This window comes from Cyprinus carpio, chromosome A19, assembly GCF_018340385.1.
Source record: "Cyprinus carpio isolate SPL01 chromosome A19, ASM1834038v1, whole genome shotgun sequence".
In the NCBI taxonomy this organism is placed as follows: Eukaryota; Metazoa; Chordata; class Actinopteri; order Cypriniformes; family Cyprinidae; genus Cyprinus; species Cyprinus carpio.
In genome coordinates this window covers 11,331,888-11,353,826 of record NC_056590.1, presented here as the reverse complement: position 1 = coordinate 11,353,826, position 21,939 = coordinate 11,331,888, and the positions used below count along the sequence as shown (strand labels likewise).

Here is a 21,939-nt window from a genome sequence, read left to right as displayed (position 1 = left end):
GGACAAAACAGTTCAGGTCCACTTCCACACAATGAAGGATTTTATTGCAGCACTGCAATTATATTTTGGTGAGAAGCACCAAAATCACACGTTCAATTACATACAACTAATTGAAGAAATACAGTTAGATAAGAATAATTAAAATGAAAGGAGCTGGATGTTTATACTGATTCCACCCTTTAGAACTTCCTTCCATGACCCCACTTTAACAGTTCAGCTTTCCACACAGCAAAAGGTTTTGTGTTGGTCTCCTCACAACGTCTGATTTCGCTCTGACTGGACGCTACAAGACGACATGTTTCATATTTTTGGAGACTTTTGTACACAGTTATAATCAATAAGATCTATAAATTACCGCACATTCTCCTTTAACCCCAGATTAACAAACACTGTTTCAAGTTTATGCTCTTTATTTCCACAAATAAGTGTTTATACAGTGTAAGATTTTCTTATCAAGAAAAATGGCATTAACATCATAATGGGATTTAACAATTACATCAACCATAACCCTTTACTCAGTTACTGTATATGAGTGATGCATCTGCTCAGTTTTCACTCTTTTTAATGCGTCACAAGTCATCCACAATCAGGAGTATGATGTTGAACATATCATCACAGTGGGATAGATTTGTTAAAAAGGTTCAAAGAACCACATGACTTTTATTTAATGTCCCTGATCTATGTAAGAGAATCAAATGGAGGATGCCAGCAGTTTACCAATCAGCGAGAGAGAGACCATGACGGTTTTGCTTAAATAACTTTAAGTGACTGGATGAGTGAGAATGGATGCAGATATGAAGCTTTCAAGCATGTGCCTGCTGTTTCGGTTTAAAGTCTGCGATTCTGCTCTCCATTAATGGGCGGAAGTGACGGATTAATCCCTGAGAACAAAGAAATATACATATTATACATTTTCAGTTAAAACATTTATAACTGTTTAAATTAATCGTGGATATATATTATAAAATAATTTTTCTATTTAAATCGAATTATCTACAGATAGATATATTCTATCTATCTATCTATCTATATTAAAAAAATACAAATATTCTGCCTTTACCTGAACTGGCCATGCAGCTCCGTCTCCCAAAGCGCAGATGGTGTGGCCCTCAATCTGCTTGCTGATCTCCCAGATCATGTCAATCTCTGCTGACTGTGCATCGCCTTTCACAAAGCGCCACATCATCTTATTCATCCAGTCCACTCCTGAGGAGCACAGAAAAGACAGACAGGTAAATATTCACTGTAATGTAGCATACTATACATGCAAATACTGATAAATGTATATTTACATAAATGTGCAGTAATTCTTACCCTCTCTGCAAGGAGTGCACTGCCCACAGCTCTCGTGCTTGTAGAATTCAATCAAGCGGGCAATAGCTCGAATAACATCAGTCTATGAAGGGAGAAAACTTATGTGATCAAATGGTCAAACACTCAAATTATCAGACAGATCTTCTAAATGATCTTCTAAAAAACATAAATGCTAATAGAAATTATTACACATCAAATTTCAAGGCTACAATGTTTCCATAACACATAAAGTAGTATTTAGGTATATTTACACAGACTGTTGGCATGAGTGCATTTACACCGCAATTAGAATCGCATAAATATCTGAATCATGTTTGTCACCAACTGCACGCAATATAAGATGAAATACAAGTCTGGACCTGGGTTAATAATTTTAACTCATTATTTTTTCCATGATTAATCACACCAAATTAACCTGTTAAATAGACAGCCCTAGTTATTTTACAAATCAACTTACTGATTTATCCATGACAATAAGTGCAGCTGTGCCAAGACCGGTCTGAGCCTGAATGAGGGCATCAAAATCCATGAGGACGGTGTCGCACACATGACGTGGGATTAGTGGCGTGGAAGAGCCACCAGGAATAACACACAGAAGATTATCCCAACCACCCCGGACACCACCTACAGAGATCATATCAATGAAGGCTCAATAATCTTTAAGATCACACATGATTAGACCATGAGCAAACCTTTCCGTGTATGGATGGAATGAGGTGTACCTGCATGTCTTTCAATCAGCTCTTTCAGGGGAATGGACATCTCTTCTTCCACCGTGCAGGGGTTGTTGACATGGCCTGAAATGTTGAAGAGCTTCGTGCCAGAGTTTCTCTCTCGGCCGAAACTCAGAAACCACGAGCCACCACGACGGCAGATGGTCGGTGCCACAGCTACCGTCTCAACATTAGCAACGGTTGTTGGACAGCCAAACACACCTGTAAACGAACATGTCAAATTTATAACTGGTCATTCGAAGTAAAATGTATTATTTATATTATACATTTATAACATGTCACTTATAAAAAAAAAAAAATTATATATATATATATATATATATATATATATATATATATATACACATTATAAACATGTCACTTGTCATCATGTCACTTATAGAAAATGAAATATAAATAATACACCAAAAAATAAAATCAAAAAATTTAATTTGTTTGTTTCTGACTTACCCACGTCAGCAGGGAAAGGGGGCTTCAGACGAGGTTTTCCCTGTTTTCCCTCAATGGACTCAATGAGAGCCGTCTCCTCTCCGCAGATGTACGCTCCCGCACCGCGCATCACAAACACATCAAAGTCATAACCTGAGCCGCATGCGTTCCTGCCAATCAGCCCTGCTGCATAGGCCTCGTTAATGGCCACCTGAGTAAGCACACAAACACACGAGGTCAATACATTACTTCCCTCTACTACTGTGTAGGACATTCTATCACATTTACTCCAAGATTAACCCCTCTGAATAACAATAAGGTTTTTTTATGTTTTGAAAGAAGTCTCTTTTACCCACCAGGGCTGCATTTATTTAACCCCAAATACAGTAATATTGTGAAATATTAAAAATAGTAAATAATGTTTTCTACTTTATTTTATTTAGTTTTTTTAAAAGTGCACCAAGCGATTTTTGCCAAACGATGTTGATATTGGAAAGCACCAAAACAAACACGCTTATACCCCAACAGGACCTCCCCTATTTTGATAACTCCGCCCCACATGATGGCGGAATCTGCTATGCCTGCCGGATGCGGCATATTCAATCAAAAGCCAACACAGAATAGTTGTGTGAAAAGGCAAATTCAACTTAACTCGCTTATCAAGAAGAAACAAATCAACCTCGGCGTCCGATTCCACGCCTTCCCGGTTTTTTTATCTGTCATCACTCGCTATCTATAGTCGATCTGCTAACATCCGTCCTGTGCACTCACGGAGCGCTCTTCTCCCTATCATTACTAGACACGCCCCTTACTGCTGATTGGCTGCAAGTGTGTTTTGGGACTAGGTTCTACACTGTGGTCAAATGCGTTTGAAAATCGCTTAGTGTACCTTTAATATATTTGAGGGTGTAATTTACTCCTGTGATGGCAAAGCTGAATTTTCAGTAGCCTTCAATATCCCGTGATCCTTCAGAAATCATTCTAATATGCTGATTTGGTGCTCAAGAAACATTTCTTCTTATTATCAATGTTGGAAACAGTTGTGATGTCTAATATTTTTGTGGAAATCATGAATACATTTTTTACGGGATTCTTTGATGAATAAAAAGTTCAAAATTACATCATTTAGTTAATATATAAATATTTTGAAACATTAAATGTGTCATTATAATGTCTCTACTCTCACTTTTGACCAGTTTAATGCATCCTTGCAAAAAAAATAAATTAAAAATGTCATTATTATTTTTTTAAATGTTTAAATGGTAGTGTAATGTAATAAAGTTATAATATTAGTATATATTAATGAATTTATGATTAATATTTTAATTTATTTATTAATCAGTATTCTATTCATTATTCAGGCCTTTTGAAGGCTTCACATCAAAAGCATGTCTATGATGCCTCGGTAGGCAGCTTATTAGGTTCTAGAATGGAGCTTAGCAATAAATAATCTTTCTTCCTGTCTCTTAAAATGAATTTTGTTACAGATAAATAAGGGATCACATCCTTTTTTTTTTTCACCTGCAGGTTGGACGACTCATTGTAGAACTCTCCACGGATGTAGATGTAGGCTGCACGTGCTCCCATGGCCCTGCCAGCCACCAGACAGCCCTCGATCAGCTTGTGAGGATCATGACGCATGATCTCTCTGTCCTTGCAGGTACCAGGCTCTCCTTCATCAGCATTCACCACCAGATATTTAGGCCTGAGAGGGTAAAAAAAAGAAACTCGTATGCTTTTGTATGACTTGATTTGATCCCAATGAAAAGAGCTGAATGTAGTTCCACTGGCCAAGAATTTGCATCTGCTTTTGCAGAGTCATGTGACTTTGTCATGTGACCCGCTAATTGTTGAGATGAAAAACTACCTGCCATCACTGGGCTTGTTCATGAAGCTCCACTTCATCCCTGTGGGGAATCCAGCACCTCCTCGGCCACGCAGCCCTGAGACCTTAACCTCATTCAGGATCCAGTCCACTCCTTTATCCAAAATCTCCTTGGTCTTGTACCAGTCACCTCTCCTCAGGGCACCCTTCAGCCTGAGATATATGAACAACTATCACATTAAACAAGCAGTGTGGTAACTATTCATTATATATATATATATATATATATATATATATATATATATATATATATATATATACACAACACACACAAACACAAAGGAAGTTAATATGTAGAATTAAATATATGGAGTCTTTTCTGCATTTGTGTGTGTGTGCATATATATATATGTGTGTATGTGTGTGTGTGTGTGTGTGTGTGTAGCTTGCAATTTTGAGATTTAAACTTGCAATTCTGAGAAAAAAAGTCTGAGTTATGAGACATGAACTTGCAATTTTCATGAGACCTTACCTTTTTTATTCCATGGAGAAAATAAGCTTACATACCAAATAGGAACTATTCAATAGTAAGTTTAAATCCTGTCTTTAGATATAATTCATAATACAATTTCATATTTTTTACCTCCAGTCATGTCGTCCATAAAGGTTAGTGAATATTCTGTCCTGGTCAGCTAGAGGTCCAAATTTGGTCTTCTTTGGTGTTTCCTGGGGAACATTCTGGTTATATGCAGTGTCCACTGATCATCAGTTATGCAGACAGTGGACTGGAGTAACTAGTCACCTGTTGAGCTGTGCTGCTGTTGTATCGCACAAGTGTAGTGGAGTTTGGGGGAGAGGCGGTGCTGGCGGCTACAGAAGTGCGTGATGCACCAGCTGCAACCACGGCAACCGGGGCACGTGAAGCCCCACTGGTGAGCACCCGGCTAAGAACATGACAACCGAGACAGGACAACATCTTATCTGAAAGAGATGGATGGTACAATGAGCATGAAAGTTTCCCTCGTAACCAAAGCTGTATCACATGGTGCACTGTTTAAGAACAACTCCAGTCCTAATGACCCATTATTATTATTAACTACAACTGAAACTATTCAAATTTGTTTTTGGTAATTAAAATAAAGCAAAAATTTTATGAAATATAAATATTAGATAAAAAAAATCTTAATAAAATCTATATGACAATAAAATGACTAAAACTGAAATAAAGTAGAAATAATAATAATAAAATAATTATAATTAAAAATACATAAAATTACTAATCATTAAAAAAATACATACAAATGCATAAAACATACATAAAAAATGATTTCTATTGTTATTGTTGCATTAAATGTTTACAAAATCAAATGTTTGCACGTTTGGTGGGACGTCGACCGGAGGGAAGAACTAAACATCCCAAAATAATAATAGCAAATTTACAGAAAATTACAAAAACTTTTGAGGTTCAACACTGTACCATAATCCATAAATGAACTAAAAAGCACTCAAAATGCATAAAAAAAACTTCAGACAAATTTAATGAAGGAAACAGTTATGCAAGGCAAGAGATGCAAAGTGTAAATAGTTCAGGTGCGGCGATAAACACACATCCATAAAGATCAAAGACAGCCTCTATATTATACATTATTACATAAACGCACACGCTAAACTCTCTCAGACACTGTACGGTAAGGTTACCGGCTGAAAGCGGACTCGTCCCGCAGTGACCTCCACTTTATTCACGCTCATGTTATTTGAGGGACCGCGGCACTGCACGACGTTAATGTTTGGATTTATTTACAGAAGGTATATGAGATTATCGAAAACTGAGAAACTGTCAAAACCTTGCTTTGCAAACAGAAAAATCAAGCGAAAAACCTAGCCGCTGCTTACCTTCGTGATCTCCCTGGATCAGCGTTATAAAATGTGACAGCGGAAGGAATATAGCGACCGAACCGGATGTAATAACGACTTTGACCTGTTATGTGTGGAGGCGCTGTTGCACAGTTTAATGTAAAATTTAAAGCCTTTAAATAGCCCTTAATAAATACATAAAATAAACACTGATATCTGTGTAAATCTGAAGACACTTGAGTTGATATTCCGTTATATATCCAATACAATTTTAAGTCTGGTTTAAGTGTCCAAATAATATTTCTTCATAGCCAAATACTTCATAGTCATATTATTTCTCCATAAGTATAAATAGTACAAACAACTTTATTTGGTTTGAAGTGCAGTTTTATTTAGTGTTTAGTATGAAAACAATTAAATAAATGAAATAGTAATTCCCTGTAAATAATGATGACACATTAAGCTGACACATTAAACTTAAAATATTCTACCAAACAGTATGTAGACGCATGTACAGCGATTGTATTTAACAGTTATTAATATACATTTATAATATAGTGGCATATGAAACATCAAATTAACATTTACATTCAAAATCTCAGTTGTTTTTCATAATACTCCTCATTCATCTCTATAATTTCACACATTATGTGGGGCAATATATCTCTTTTTTTTCTTTCCAACAACACAGAGAAGAGATGTTACTAACAAAATATAATTTAAAATGAATGTATCACCTGCTCCTAAGTAAATATTTTTTTTCTCAAAAGCATGTTTGAAAACAACCTCCTCTCAAAGGGTTATTTCCATCATAACCGATTATTACAGATAAGAAAGGGCTCAGGCCAAACGGAAATTAGTTTAATCAGTGATTATGTGACTCATATTGTTTAATACTTTAATTTTAAGTTAAGAGGACAATGTGCAGTTGTCCAAGCTCATCCATGTCTTTCAGTTAGCAGACATCTTTTCTTACAGTGCATGATTCTTAAGTGCTCTATGTTGATCCGGAAAGCAGATAGAATTCAGTATAATATTGTATTATAAAACAACTAATAGAAATATTATTTTCAGTTTTTTTTTTTTATTGATTTAGCTCGATTTGATTATTTGTGTGCCTCCGTAAGGAATCAATGATACATCCAGAGACCTTCCACCAGCAGCACCACAATAATGAAAGCTTGAGTAAGTGCAACACTGTTACATGCTGGTGGCTGCCTGGAGCTTTATAAATGAAAGCAATGTCAAAGAGATCAAGATTAAAGAGTTAAACATTGAGTTGTACTGAGTTACCATATTCAAATCCCTCTTGGAGATATTTTTCTAAATGCAAAATTTACAGGGAGCAATTCCTTGACTAAGGGTTACTATTACTTGAAACTAAAGGAGCTTAGTAGAAATTCATTTTATTGTATCGTTAATGTAGTTGTATTATAATATATATATTGCTGCATATACATGTTTTACCACATTCATCGAGGTCCCTGCTAAACTAATGGTTTCTGACTGAAATGAATTACATGAATCCAGTATCTCAAGAGTCAACAAAACATTATTAAAACTACAGGACTGATATTGTTTCTTTTTATGTTCCAATACATTTCAATGTCAAATTAAGAATAAGAAAGAACTATTTTAATTAGATAAATCACACCATACTGCAACTGTACATTATCATTTAAGTCAATTATATGGACACTGTAACACCATGTTTTTTTTTTTTTCTACATTCAGTCATCTTCGGTGAGTCCCCGGTCAAAGTTCACTAAAAAATAAGAATCCATTAGTCCCCATCATCCTCCACACTCTTGTGTGAACGCACAATGCTGTTTCCCTCGCGCTCCAGACGGTCCACTGCTACGCTCTCAAACGCCCTCCTCATTAATGGATTCTCCTCTAAGACCTCATTAAAGCTGCTCACACTCAGTGAATAAAGTCTGCAGTATGTGTCAGCTCTGACGCTGGCTGTACGACGTCCACGGGTCAGCAGACAGATCTCTAGAAAAGAACAAACAAATCAGCTCAAATTTTGTATCAATAGTCTGTTGTTGTAACATCTGTGTATAAAGATAACACCTTTTTTATCTTGTAAAAGCAAGGAAAAATCATACTCACCCCCGAAGTAGCAGCCATCATTCAGTTTCTTCTCTTTATTGTCATGAGTGATTACACTGACGCAGCCATGCTGGATGAAGTACATTTTACGGCCGAGCGTCCCTTCACGGATGATTATATCACCCGGCTGAAAGACCTCGAAGCGCAACTTTGTGAGGAGCACTGTGACGAAGTGAGGATCAGCATTCGCAAAGAGAGGCATGTTAGCCACCAGCTCACGGCAGTTATAGTTCACTATCTCCTGCAGGTCAAACACACAATACAAGATGGATTAGGAATACTATTGTAATCTACCAATACACTGGACAGTTTAGTTCTGACCTAAGATTAAGGAGTTTATGGATAAGGATTTGTCATTTTTAATTGAGACATGCCAAGAGATAATGAGACACAAAATCTTGTAACCTTTATTACATTAACCAACATGATTTACTAAAATTACTTAAACTATTGGCAAGATTTTAGAAAGCATTATCTAAGTTTTGATCATGTCAATTTATTTTATGTTATGTTATATGTTTATGTTAATACTTAATTTTTGTCCAAATCCACATCTTTGGTCATAAGTTGTAAGCCATTGAAATGGGCCTTGTTACAGTGTAATTATACATTTAAGTACTGAGTAATATTAGTTAACTACATTTACTTACAATTTGGTTAGGGTTAGGATTTGGGTTTGGCTTAGGGTTACTTGTATGTAATTATGCATAATTAATTGTTACTATAATAGTAAATACATGTAACGTGTAACAAGGACAACTTAAAATAAAGTGTTACCTAGGATATTTCAATAATCAAATAATAAATAGGATATTTTTTTCATATTATTAAATTAAATATTAATTAATTGTCCAAGCAAAAACAGACATTTCCTTTACGGATGACAATCATGTGACTGACCATGTGAGCAGCACAACCGTGAATAAATTATGTCAACCAAAAAAGAAAAGTCATTTTTGAGATGGTGCAAGTTACATAAAAGATCTGACCAAAACATGAATGAAAATATATAAGAGAAACCTCTTTTAGCGGGTCACTGAGTTCTTCGAGGATATTGTCCTCGTCAAACATCTTGCCCTGGAAGCGGTGCTCATAATAATCATGGATCCTCTGCCTCATGTCAGCCGGCAACTTGTGGAAGGACATGTACTGTTCCACTTGTTTGTACTGTAACAAAGCAAACAAAAAAAAACTGTTGACAAAAGGGGAAAAAAACAATGACTCAAAAAATGCTTTATTGAGAAACTAGTACCTTCTCTTGATACTGACGATGGGAAGCATCCAAAGACTGGATCAGGTTAGTGGCATTCCCCAAGAACATGGCGTAACAGGTGGCACCGATAATCATGCTGATCATCGTGAGCCAGACATCAGTTGCTCCCTCAGGTGCCTGAGCACCATATCCAATACACAGCATATGGCTCATGGCCATAAAAAGGGCATAGGAGTATTGGACATCCCAAGTGGCATTCTGACAGAGAAAGACAAAGTGCATTTTCTGTTTGCTAACAGTTTAGTGTGTCTTTGAGACACTATCCAAGATCCTCAAACATACCACCATGTTGTTTTTGGAGACCCAGCAGTTTGATGGGAAATCTTGCAACATGGGCACCATGAACTGCATGCAGCCATTCCAGTGACACAGCAGGAGCATCATTCCAATCAGATTCACTATACGAACTACTGCGCTTGCAAGGTCATAGGTCATATGGAAGATCTATAAAAAATAAAATAAAAAAAGTGATAAATGTAAAGTCAGCACTAGAAGCACAAAATCCAGTCACTTCAATCCGCTTGTTAAGTCATGACATATCGAATGCTGTTTCCGGTTCCAAGCCCTACCCGTTTCAACTGAGAGAACAATCTCGACAACCTTTATGAGCACCGTTTATTCATATCACACATTTAAGCTAAGCACAGAAATTCCTTGAAACAAAGGGTTATTTAATGTGTTGATGTAAGTTTCACTGAAAAAGAAAGTTTGGGTGGGACATATTGAGTGTCTCATCCCCTTTTTTATAAGTAGCGTAATTTCATTTATATCACAGCCCACCAAAGCAGCATTTAAATCTTGTGACAGCAACAGTTTTATAAAAAGAAAAAAAAAAAAAGTTTAATAGATTCCCCCTTCATATTTAATATACAACTGTTACTTAAAAATAGATCATTTTCACTAATACAGTCTGAAAAACGTGTAATTTATGTTATCTCTACTCCACATTATTGCTCTTAATACTGTAGAATTCAACCAATCAGATGATGACTTCCAAACTCCTGAAGTGTTTCCAATTTTGTGTGCCATATGCATCAAACGTTCAGCCAACGGTCTGTGGGCATGACATCTGAGGCTGAGACTATTGCTCTGTATTGACAATCCACGCATCCACTTCAACACGTGCACGAGTGGTTTGTGATTGTTGCTCTATGTAACTTAGCTTTGTTTTTCTGCTGGAATCTCTATCTATACTAATTTGACATCGTTTGTTTTAATGTAAACCGCTAGCGTAGTGCGTTAGCATTCCGTTAACCTGTTAGCTTGTCATTCACATTTTGCGTTTCCTACCGTTTCTTTTGTCTCTCGCTTTATTTCTTTTCTCTCTCTCGCTCTGTTTTTCAAGAGTTCCTTAAACAACTGTGGTAAGTCAGATATCATTTAACGATCACAGTGATTTGGCTTAGGGTTACTTGTATGTAATTATGTATAATTAATTGTTATAATAGTAAATACATGTAACGTGTAACAAGGACGCATTAAAATAAAGTGTTACCTAGGATATTTCAATAGACAAATAATAAATAGGATATTATTTTCATATTATTAAATTAAATATTACTCAATTAATTGTCCAAGCAAAAACAGACATTTTGTTTACGGATGACAATCATGCGACTGACCATGTGAGCAGCACAACCGTGAATAAATTATGTCAACCAAAAAACAAAAAGTCATTTTTGAGGTGGAGCAAGTTACATAAAAGATAGAAAATACAATAAATGTCCAAAACAATTCAAGGGTAACAATTAAATGAATGTTCAACAAGTAAAACACAGATGTAATACAGATAAAAAAATATTTAAAGTTTGTCTTAATGAATAATTGGTCTCTTTCTACGAAAGCACTTTTTGTACATGATATGATCTCCCATCATAAACTAGATGTGCTCTGTTTGACAGAAACCTGGCTAAAATCAGATGATAACATTACTTTAAATGAGTCTACACACCAAGATTACTGTTATAAACATGTGCCGAGTTCAAAAGGTAAAGGGGGAGGTGTTGCTACAATTTATAGTAATATTTTCAGTATTTCTCAGAACTATGGTTTCAAGTATAATTTGTTTGAAGTATTGGTGCTTGAAGTAATGGTGCATTATCTAGAGAAATAAGTGTTAATGATAGATCCCCTGTGACGTTTGTACTGGCTACTGTATAAAGGTCACCAGGGCACCATACATACTTTAAAAAAGAATTTGATGATTTTCTATCGGAGTTAGTGCTGGCTGCAGTTAAAGTCTTAATTGTTGGGGATTTTAATATCCACGTTGATAATGAAAAATATGCATTAGGATCAGCATTTATACACATACTGAACTCTATTGGGGTCAGGCAACACTTGTAATGATCTACTCATTATCGTAATCATACTTTAGATTTAATACTGTCACATGAAATTGATATTACTGGTGATGAAATTCTGCAGCAGAGTGATGATATCTCGGATCATTATCTAGTCTCGTGTATACTTCATATAGCTAAAGCTGCAAATTCAACTCCTTGTTACAAATATGGTTGAAGCATCACTTCTACAACAAAAGACTGCTTTGTAAATAATCTTCCTGACTTGTCTCAATTCCTCAACAAATCCAATAGTTCAGAAAAACCTGATGTTGTAACAGAAAGTATGGGCTCTCTCTTTCCTAGCACTTTAGATATGGTTGCTCCTTAAAGAAGATAAAGGAAAACAGTCCAACACCGTGATATAATGAGCACACTCGCACCTTAAAGAGAGCATCCCAGAAAATGGAGCGCAGCTTGAAGAAAAGTATTTTGTATTGCATGGAGGGAAAGTACTTCTATTTATAGAAAAGCTCTAAAAACTGCTAGATCTGGTTACTTTTCGTCTCTTTTAGAGGAAAACAAACACAAACACAACCCCCCGAATTTATTCAATACAATACAGGCTAAATTAACATAAAAAAATAAAGCATTAACAGGTGCAAACATTTCCCAACAGCCCAGCAGTAATGACTTTATGAATGTCTTTACTTCCAAGATTAATACTATTAGTGATAAAATTCTAACCATGTAGCCGTCAGCTACAGTATTCCCTGAGGAACAATTCCACGCATTCTCTACTATAGGACATGAAGACTTGCATAATCTTTTCAAATCATCAAAACCAACAACATGTATGATAGACCCTGTTCCATCTAAGCTACTAAAAGAGGTGCTTCCAGAAGTCATAGATCCTATTCTGAATATTTTAATTATTCTCAATGTCATTAGGATAGGTCTCAAAAACCTTCAAACTGGCTGTTATTAAGCCTCTCATTAAAAAAACACAACTCAAACCTACACAAATATCAAATTACAGACCAATCTCACTTTGCTGTCAAAAATACTAGAAAAGGCAAAATCCTCTCAGCTATGTTACTTCTTAGAGAGAAATTGTATCTGTGAGGATTTCCAGTCAGGATTTAGACCGTATTATAGTACTGAGACTGCTCTCATCAGAGTTACAAATGACCTGCTCTTATCATCCGACCGTAGTTGTATTTCTCTATAAATGCTACTGGATCTTAGCATTAGTGGAATTACATTGGACTGGTTCAAATCTTACTTATCTGACCATCATCGATTCGTAGCAGTAAATGAAGAGGTATCATATCATTCACAAGTACAGTATGGAGTACCACAAGGCTCAGTATTAGGACTGCTTTTGATGCTTAACATGTTACCCTTGGGAGATATCATCAAGAAACATGGTGCACATTAGCTTTCACTGTTATGCTGATGATACTCAGCTCTGTATTTCTTTGCGGCCTAACAATACATAATACATTCGCAAAAACAATTCGGAATGCATAGTAGATATAAAAACTGGATGACTAGTAATTTCCTACTGCTAAATTCTGAAAACAAAGAGGTGTTAATTATTGGACCAAAAACCTCTGCATGTAATAACCTAAAACACTGTCTAACACTTGATGGCTGCTCTGTCAATTCTTCGTCATCAGCTAGGAACCTAGGTGTGCTATTTGATAGCAATCTTTTCTTTGAAAACCATGTTTCTAGCATTTGTAAAACCACAATTTTCCATCTTAAAAATATATCTTAAGTACAACCTATGCTCTCAATGTCAAATGCAGAAATGTTAATTCATGCATTCATGCCCTTAAGGTTAGATTATTGTAATCCTTTATTGGGTAGTTGCTCTGCGCGCTTAATAAACAAACTCCAGCTGGCCCAAAATGCAGCAGCTAGAGTTCTTACTAGAACCAGGAAGTATGACCATATAAGCCCGGTTCTGTCAACTCTGCACTGGCTTCCTATTGAACATCGTATAAATGATAAAATCTTGCTAATTACTTATAAAGTCTTGAATGGTTTAGTTCCTCAGTACTTGAGAGAGCTCGTATAACATTATAGTCCTTCATGTCCACTGTAATCTCAAAACTCTGGACATTTGCGAATACATAGAATATCAAAATCAACTGCGGGCGGCAGAACTTTTTCCTATTTAGCACCAATGGAGTTTTAGTTCTTTGCCACTGTCACCTTTGGCTTGCTTAGTTTGGGATGCTTAATTTCTGGCAATATTGTCAGCATGACTGCACAGACACTATTGGAGGAGAGCTGAACTGAATGATGATATCACTGAATCATCAATGGACTGACCTGAACTGAAAAAAATTTACTTTGTTATCATCCTCTTACATTATTGACAAAGTATTTTCCTGTTTGACACTGTAAAGCTGCTTTGACACAATCTGTATTGTATGAAGCGCTATACAAATAAAGGTGACTTGACTGACTATGGTCGGAAGTGAGAGACTGTGAGAAGTTTTGAATACTTATATCTTATCTTATATTTTGTATATCAGTGTTTTGGAGCACATTATCATGTAGTTATCCTTAAGTCTAACATTAAAAAGTCACAGTGTACACTATTGTCTCCGGGCTCACAGTGTCCCACACACCAATATTTTAATTATTCATATCAGATTAATCACTGTCTGGCCATCTGAGAGGTTAGGATCTTGACTTGTCAGTATTACAGCGCATTGTGAGTGTATATTGCCACCATTTGTTGTATTTCACAACAGGTTCAAATTTGACACATTGATCAAGTTCTTTCTTGAGAGAAATCTTGAGAGAAAATTTATCTAACGTGAACACACCTTTTCTCCAAATTATTTTCAAGTTATGGGCAATAACTGAAAAACAGCTTTTTTAAAATTCTAAATAAATGTAAAAAAAAAAAAAAAAAAAAAGTAAACTAAAGACAAAGGACAAAAAGGACATCAATCACTTTAGAAGTTACAAGCATATTTAGGCACCACAACATTATAAAGCAGTTCAAAATAAACTAAATAAAAAAATTTTAAATTAGTCCAAATATAAATTCATCTTGAGCTTTGCTAAAAATTACATATAACAGTGTTAAATTATCAGTGCATTTAAACTTATAACAATCATTTAAGGTTAATGTTGGCAAATGTAAATGTAAAAAACTCTAAAAACTCATTTAACTGAATTATTGCTCCTCATGTATATTAACAACAAACATGGACGTTTGTTATGGATGGACAAATTGCTTGTCACTGGAGTACTAAGTCATTCTAAAAATCAATGTCATAGTGCATTTTATTGTTTCCCTCAGACAAAAGTAAAATTGGCAAATTTTCTGCAACTATATTTCCTTTGCTATTTTAGTCTCGATTTCCTCTATTATTTTTGCTCACCTCTTCCCATTGATGAATGTAACGTATAAGTCTGGATAAGCGCAACAATCTGAGCAAACTGAGGATCTTGGTGAAGCGGACGATGCGCAAAGCCCTGGCAGTGCGGTACACCTCTGCTGACTCAAGCCGGGCTTCTATATCCACCACCAGGAAGATGTAGTCTACCGGAATGGAGGAGATGAAGTCCACCAGAAACCAGCCACGAAGGTAACGCCGACTGATCACTTGTGGGTCCAGGATGATTTGGGTGTTGTCGCCTTCCATAATACCAGTACGAAAGTTTAAGACAAGGTCAGCCAGGAAGAGGGTGTCGGAGGCCACGTTGAAGGTGATCCACGGCAGTGTGTTCTGATCCTCAAAGAAGGTGATGCCCCATGGCAGAATGACGAGGTTGCCCATCATCAGGCACAGCATCACCAAGTCCCAATAGAACCTGTGTGTGAAGATGCATGATGTAAGGAACAAAAGATGGATTCTAGAGTATGTACATTAAAATTCATAACTACAATCAACCATGTAATTCAAATTAAGAGATGCACCAATGTAACAATATATTTAATATAATTATTTTATATATATTATGGCCAATAACTGATAAATAGTCAATATTACAATGCTACAATATTTTCTCAAAATAAATAACAAATAAAATACTAAAAACTAAAATCACAAGTGAAAGTAGGCATCACAGCATTATATTGTACAGTATGAAAAATGGATATTCATTTTGAGTTGCTGTATTTTGCTATATTTAACAGTTAATAAATTGTTAGTGTTCTTAAATATTAATGTTAAAGAGCATGACTAACCTAATGTATAAATAAGCAAAATGAAAAGGCACAATTAAATATTTAATACTATACAAAGAATATATATATATAAAACCACACACACACACACACACAAACAAAAACAAAAAAAAAAAAAAAACTCAAACAAAAATTATTGTGATTGTGTAAAATATAAAATAATAAAAATATAAATAATAATGTATAACAATCAATGTGTCATTCATCTGTAATCTAACCACTAATAATTTTGCTCTTTTGTATGAAATTTGAAGCTTTCTTGCAGCTAATGTTGCCTCAAAACTAAACAACATAGGTTATAAAAAAGTATTAAAATCAAAGAAGAGAAAAATTAATTCCGTTATTCATTGTGATCGAGGCTGATAAACTAAAGTTCACTGTTTTGAACCAGTCTTTCAGAGTGCTATAGGGTGACTGTCCCTGTAATGTAATAAGACACTATCCTATGGCAACATTACATGTTTCGTGGAAATAAATTTAACCAGCCCCACATGTTTGCCAATAACTAAAAGATTATTTTATAAGAAACAAATATGTGACTCTGTAAAGCATGTCTGGTATTACAAATTAAACCATCAAGGATATAAACTTTGATTCAAACGCTCAAGTGCAAAATAAGACTTACGACTTTGAGCAAACAGGTCAGTTTACACATGTTGCAAAACATTCCTCTCAATGTGAATTACTAAAGTGGTCATGGGGAGTCATGAATGTACTGTACAGTATGCGACTGTTTAAACTGGATATGCACCCTTTTACGCACTATCATACATGTGCTCGGTGGTTTGAGGTTTCCATCTGTGGTCTTATTTTCCAAAGCAGCATCAGTCAACTGCAATGGGAATTTTTAATACGCTTTCTTGAATATGATTTATATCATATGGTTGCCATTTGATGTAACAATGAACGCAAGAGTAAAGAGTAAAATGGAAGTTGTGTTATGAGTATCAGGCAATTCTAGTGATGACAACGATTGACCTGAGCTCTAGGTATTGACACTTAAATTAACTGACAATTTTTTTCACACACTCTATGATATTTCTTGTGACAAAGATGACAAATCTGTGGCTAAAATCTACTGACTGCATGGATTTTTTTTTTCTTCAGGGAAAGAGTTTCATTTTAGACATCTTATTAACACATATATACTCTTATACTCATACTCATATTAGTCAACTACTCATCAGCTAAACAAAAAGATTCAAGTTGTAATAGATCATGACCTTTTCACCATTATCATATTTTCCCCAGTAAAAAGTGCAAAAATAAAAATCCCAGTTTAAAACATTAATGTTAATAATAATAAATAATTTTTCTACAACTATCTACAATTACATTTAAATTATTCTCAATTATGTGCTTCATCACATTTTCTATTAGAAATATACATATAGCAGTACTGTTATCATTAACTAAAACTAAAAATATATTTAAAAAAAACTAAACCTGTTTTACTTAAATTATTAGCCAAGGCAACATTTCAATTTTTCATTTGGTTTAAGTTGAAGTAGTAAAATTACTAAAAATTTAATTAAATTTATTACAAAATAAATAGACATATTTTAAAAAAAATGATCTATGATAAATGATCTTTTCACCATCATCACATTTTCCTATTAAAAAAAAAAAAGAGTAAAAGTAGAAGTTCTTAGTTTAACAAAATAGTGTTGAAAGTTATCTGTAAGTATAGAGTTGAAGTAAAGTAATTAACAACGGTGTTACCAGCAACTCGCTGTGAAATTTAGGACACAGTTGATCCATGTTGATAAAACAGGAGTAATTGGCTCAAGGGTTTGTTTTACTGTATCTAAAAGTAAAAAAAGATTTGGCACATGAAACAAATTATGGTAAAATAAGACATGTAACTGCATGGTGATTCTAGTGCCTCATTAAATTGGATTAAAGATTCAAAAATGCTGGTTTTGATCTCCTACTTATGCAAATATCTTTTTTTTCCTTTGTATGAAAAAGGTGTAGAGATTGAGTTCCAATTACCGATCATGTCTTGTTTTCTGAAAACACAATCTGTTAATCCCTTAACCTCTTGCTGCTTTCTCTGCGTACGTGTTTCAGACAAAGAACATCAACCTGACACTCTGTAACCAAGTGGGTCTTTCCAGCCCATCCATTAACGCTGATACCCTTTCTGGCTAATGGTAACTCTATAAGGGAAAGCGCTGTAACTGACCTGTGTTGCATTGTGCTTTACTGTTGTGTGGTGGTTGAAAGGTTTGTGCTTTAAGGCCCTGATTTGAGGCGTAAGTGCTTGTTGACATTGTATGATTATTGATAGCAAAGAAAATGACATGTACCTGCAAGGTGTTTTCTCACATCACATATTCTCTATTGTATATATCAACCACCCTAACTATAACCACCCTAACTTAAATATTTTTACCCATTCTGAAGAAAATGTAAGTGCTACTTGGTTTTGATTTGTTTCGTTTTTCTGGGAAAAAAAGTCACCCACAAGATGCTAGGTCCACCCTCAAGTTTCTATAAAATTCTGGTTCCTCCAGGAGCTTCTTTAATCTATCAGGTAAAAATCTTAATTCTCTATCAACAAATTGTATAATCTGAGCACCCAAAATGTAACACTCCTCACCCCAAGTATGTGCAAGACTAATAGTGAAGCACCACTAATAATTGTTGACAGGGGATTCTGTAAAAACTCTACAATGACAAACGTTAATATATATATATATATATATATATATATATATATATATATATAAAACGTTTATTATTATATTTGTTATATTAACGTTTGTCATTTTCTTGATTTATATATATATATATATATATATATATATAAAAATCAATAAAAAAATATATATATTTGAGTATTCAAACTGTTTGCCTTTGCCTTTGTTGACATGACAAAGTTTGCATCAATTACCAGTTTATATTAATTAAAAGATCTTATGCACTGTATCTGGTTCAGAAAAAGTTCTATGCAAATTATTCTCTATATTTATTGTTAAATTATTCACAATTATGTGCTTTATCTCATGTTTTCTATTTTCATGGAGCATTATTGTTATCATTAACTAAAACAAAATATATAAAAAAAAGTGTTAACTGAAATAAAATAAAAATTAAATTTTTCTTTTTTTTAGTTAGTAACTACAAGGCAACATTTCAAATTTGAAGTATGCTGAAGCATGTCTAAGTTGAAATATGAAAATTACTAAAACTAAAAATAAAACCTAAACAGACATAAAAAAAAATGTACCTAAAAATACAAAAATAATAACTAAATCCAAATATTAAGAAATACTATAATAGTATATCAATTATACTCAAATAACACTGGAAGAACAAAGTGTTACATGAAAACTCATAAGACGAAAAAACACAAAATGAAATACTTTAAATCCCACACAAAGTTAACAATCAACTAACCATTTTAACTACTAACTCATCCTGACATCACAATATAATAAGGAACAAAAAGTAGCAGCAAAATAAACAGCAGCTGCGCAAATAAAACTAGCAAACATAATAATATGCCCCAATGCATGCTGGGGAGAGGTCGAACAGATCAGAACCACAACCCCATTTTTTCAGTAGCCTGCTTGGACTGAACAAACATAATAGCATGACTCTTTTACTGTTGGCTTGACTTAACAAAAAAAAAAAGATTAAGCATTAATTTTGTTCCTAAAAATTACTATGCTCAAACTACTATAAATCAAATAAATTAGCTTATTTACTTGATTTAAGACTACTGTGACATTCACAACAACACTACCCTTGTTTGATGATCTTTCCCTTTCCTCTGCGTCACTCACCTGAAGTTACTATATGGATGTATAATCCAAACCCCAAATGACTTGACCCGTTCCTGCTCGGCTGCAACACCCTTTGCACTTCCAAACATTCGCAGTGAGAACTTGTTAACCCCTGGCTGCAGCAAGGAGCTGAACTGTCTCTGGAGAAATGTAGACTGGACAGTGAAGACCCTTTCTTCTGATTCGGATGGCTGAGGGGCTCCCGCAGGCCCTGTTGACTCTGCCATGGCTTTGTCGAGGTGAGGCGGAGTGGATGTGGTCACGGTGGTGGTGGTTGCTGAGGTGCCATCTAACCCTGTGGTCACCTCAAGGGATTTTGAGGTGGGACTGGCCCCCGAGTCTGTGCATTCCTGGTGGTTCACAGCAGACAGCAGCCTTCGGCTCACATCCTCTCCTCCTCGCAGTAAAGTCCTCGAAGAGGAACGCCAGCTGGTTAGAGAGAAGCCACCTTTGGAGCAGAGCTTCGAGTCATCATTTGAAGCCGGAGGCTGTCCATCACCATCCATAATTTAGATCTGATGTTAATGCAGGTTCAGGTTGAGGACTAGTTTGACAGATGGGAGTCTCAAGAAGAGAATGAGGACATGATGCTTTCCAAATTCAGAATCCTTTTGTATTCGGAAACCATGTTAAGGTTTGTATACAAAAACTTTTTTAAATGAATAGGTCTAAATATGATTTTAACACTTATTTAAGATTAATGTATTTGTTAATTTTTCTTTACATACTCATATGCAAACTAAACCTTCTTTTTAAACTCGGTCTCTAGTAATATATGAACACAAAGCATTAGGTCTCAACTAGCATTTCAAAAAGCCCAAACGTGTCCATTTACCGTATTTAGAAACGGACTCTCGCGTGATCCCAAAACTTCCGAGGAGAATCCATCCGCCCTTGAAAAGTTCCTCTGGGAATAAGTGCATTTATTGTCAACATTATTCCCCCGTATCCACTTTCCACACATAAACCATGTCGCGCGCTGGCAAAACCTCCTCAGAATGAGCGCGCGTCAGTTAGAGAACGCGATGAAACCCGCGGAGGTTTGTTTATAATCGGCTTCTTGATAGCAGGCGCTGTTTTTATCTCCCTCTCTGCTGACACCTGCGTGTTATCTGTTCAACAAGCTGTCGGGATGAACAGGTAGAGGAGAGCGCTGGGGATGGGGAGGCAATGGGCGGGGCCACCCTGCGCTCGAGGACACGGAATCCGCTGGAGGCTCACAGGTGTATTTACCTGAGGCTGCTGAGAGCTGCAGAAATACATTGTGCGCGTGTGCTGCAGAAATATACCGTATGCATGTTTAAGGAACACATTCATTTAAAAAATGTTTTTATTTATTTATTTATTTATTTTTTAATGCAATTTTAAAATATTTTGCGTTTTCACTAGTAGTAAATTAATTTTAAAACGTAGAATTTATGTATGAATTTATTTATTTACAATATAAAATTTGTTGTTATTTATTTATTTAAAATATATAATATAATTTAAAAAAAGGTTAGGTCTAGTAGGCTATTACTATTTAAAAATGTAGTATGTATGACTGTATTTAAAATACACAATGTTTCATTTTAATTTGACTGTGTTATGGATTTATGTATTTATTTAAATTGTAAATACTTTTTTAAGGTTTTGCTTTTCACATGTTTGTTGGTTTCAAGAATGCAGTTCAAATCCCTCCTAAATGGAATAATTTAGTGAATTCTGTCCTCCAAATAAAATTTTAATATGGTACTTTTGCTATAGCTGTAGAGACATTAAACGGAAATTCAAAAAAAAAGGTCGCAGCACATTTTTATTGGGGTAAGTTGTCCCGTGTGTTGTTGTAGGCTAACTTTCTAAATGAATTAATCATAATGGTCTTTTACCCCAAACAATGGTTGAATAATTCCCTATAAAAAGTGTGAGAACTACCCCCAGCGTTGTTTATTCTTGCAGTGCTGTGCAGTGGCCTATCATTACTCACATCAGGACATCTTCAAATTCAGCGACTCCAACGAATGCTATCTAGTTTCGACGACTGTCAATCCTGTAAAGTGCTGAGTATCGTGTTCCTGAGTCTGAGCATTAGTGAGATGCTTAACCTTTGGCAAACATGAG

The 21,939-nt window shown here is 35.1% G+C and overlaps 2 protein-coding genes across 5 annotated transcripts; both read right to left on the bottom strand.

Moving 5' to 3' along the window:
- Positions 1 to 17: 17 nt before the first annotated feature.
- LOC109108713 (NADH dehydrogenase [ubiquinone] flavoprotein 1, mitochondrial-like) lies at positions 18 to 6,281 on the bottom strand. The gene is made up of 11 exons (XM_042776405.1): positions 6,196 to 6,281; positions 5,105 to 5,283; positions 4,946 to 5,028; positions 4,345 to 4,515; positions 3,999 to 4,182; positions 2,499 to 2,688; positions 2,037 to 2,249; positions 1,772 to 1,938; positions 1,315 to 1,396; positions 1,061 to 1,206; positions 18 to 881 (listed from the first exon to the last, which is right to left on the bottom strand). The coding sequence occupies exons 2-11, from the start codon at positions 5,276 to 5,278 to the stop codon at positions 804 to 806; spliced, it is 1,488 nt and encodes a 495-aa protein (XP_042632339.1). The 5' UTR covers positions 5,279 to 5,283; positions 6,196 to 6,281; the 3' UTR covers positions 18 to 803.
- Positions 6,282 to 6,513: 232 nt separating this feature from the next.
- Positions 6,514 to 20,990, bottom strand: hcn3 (hyperpolarization activated cyclic nucleotide-gated potassium channel 3). Of its 4 annotated transcripts, none has more exons than XM_042776396.1 (8): positions 20,675 to 20,990; positions 19,840 to 20,287; positions 15,237 to 15,669; positions 9,827 to 9,988; positions 9,524 to 9,742; positions 9,292 to 9,438; positions 8,272 to 8,512; positions 6,514 to 8,154 (listed from the first exon to the last, which is right to left on the bottom strand). In XM_042776396.1, the coding sequence occupies exons 1-8, from the start codon at positions 20,760 to 20,762 to the stop codon at positions 7,940 to 7,942; spliced, it is 1,953 nt and encodes a 650-aa protein (XP_042632330.1). In that variant the 5' UTR covers positions 20,763 to 20,990; the 3' UTR covers positions 6,514 to 7,939. The 4 variants fall into 4 exon arrangements, with proteins under 4 accessions (XP_042632330.1, XP_042632333.1, XP_042632331.1 ...); XM_042776399.1 differs by having other exon boundaries at positions 19,840 to 20,403; positions 20,675 to 20,989; XM_042776397.1 differs by having other exon boundaries at positions 6,515 to 8,154; positions 19,840 to 20,447; positions 20,675 to 20,989.
- Between the last annotated feature and the right edge of the window lie 949 nt (positions 20,991 to 21,939).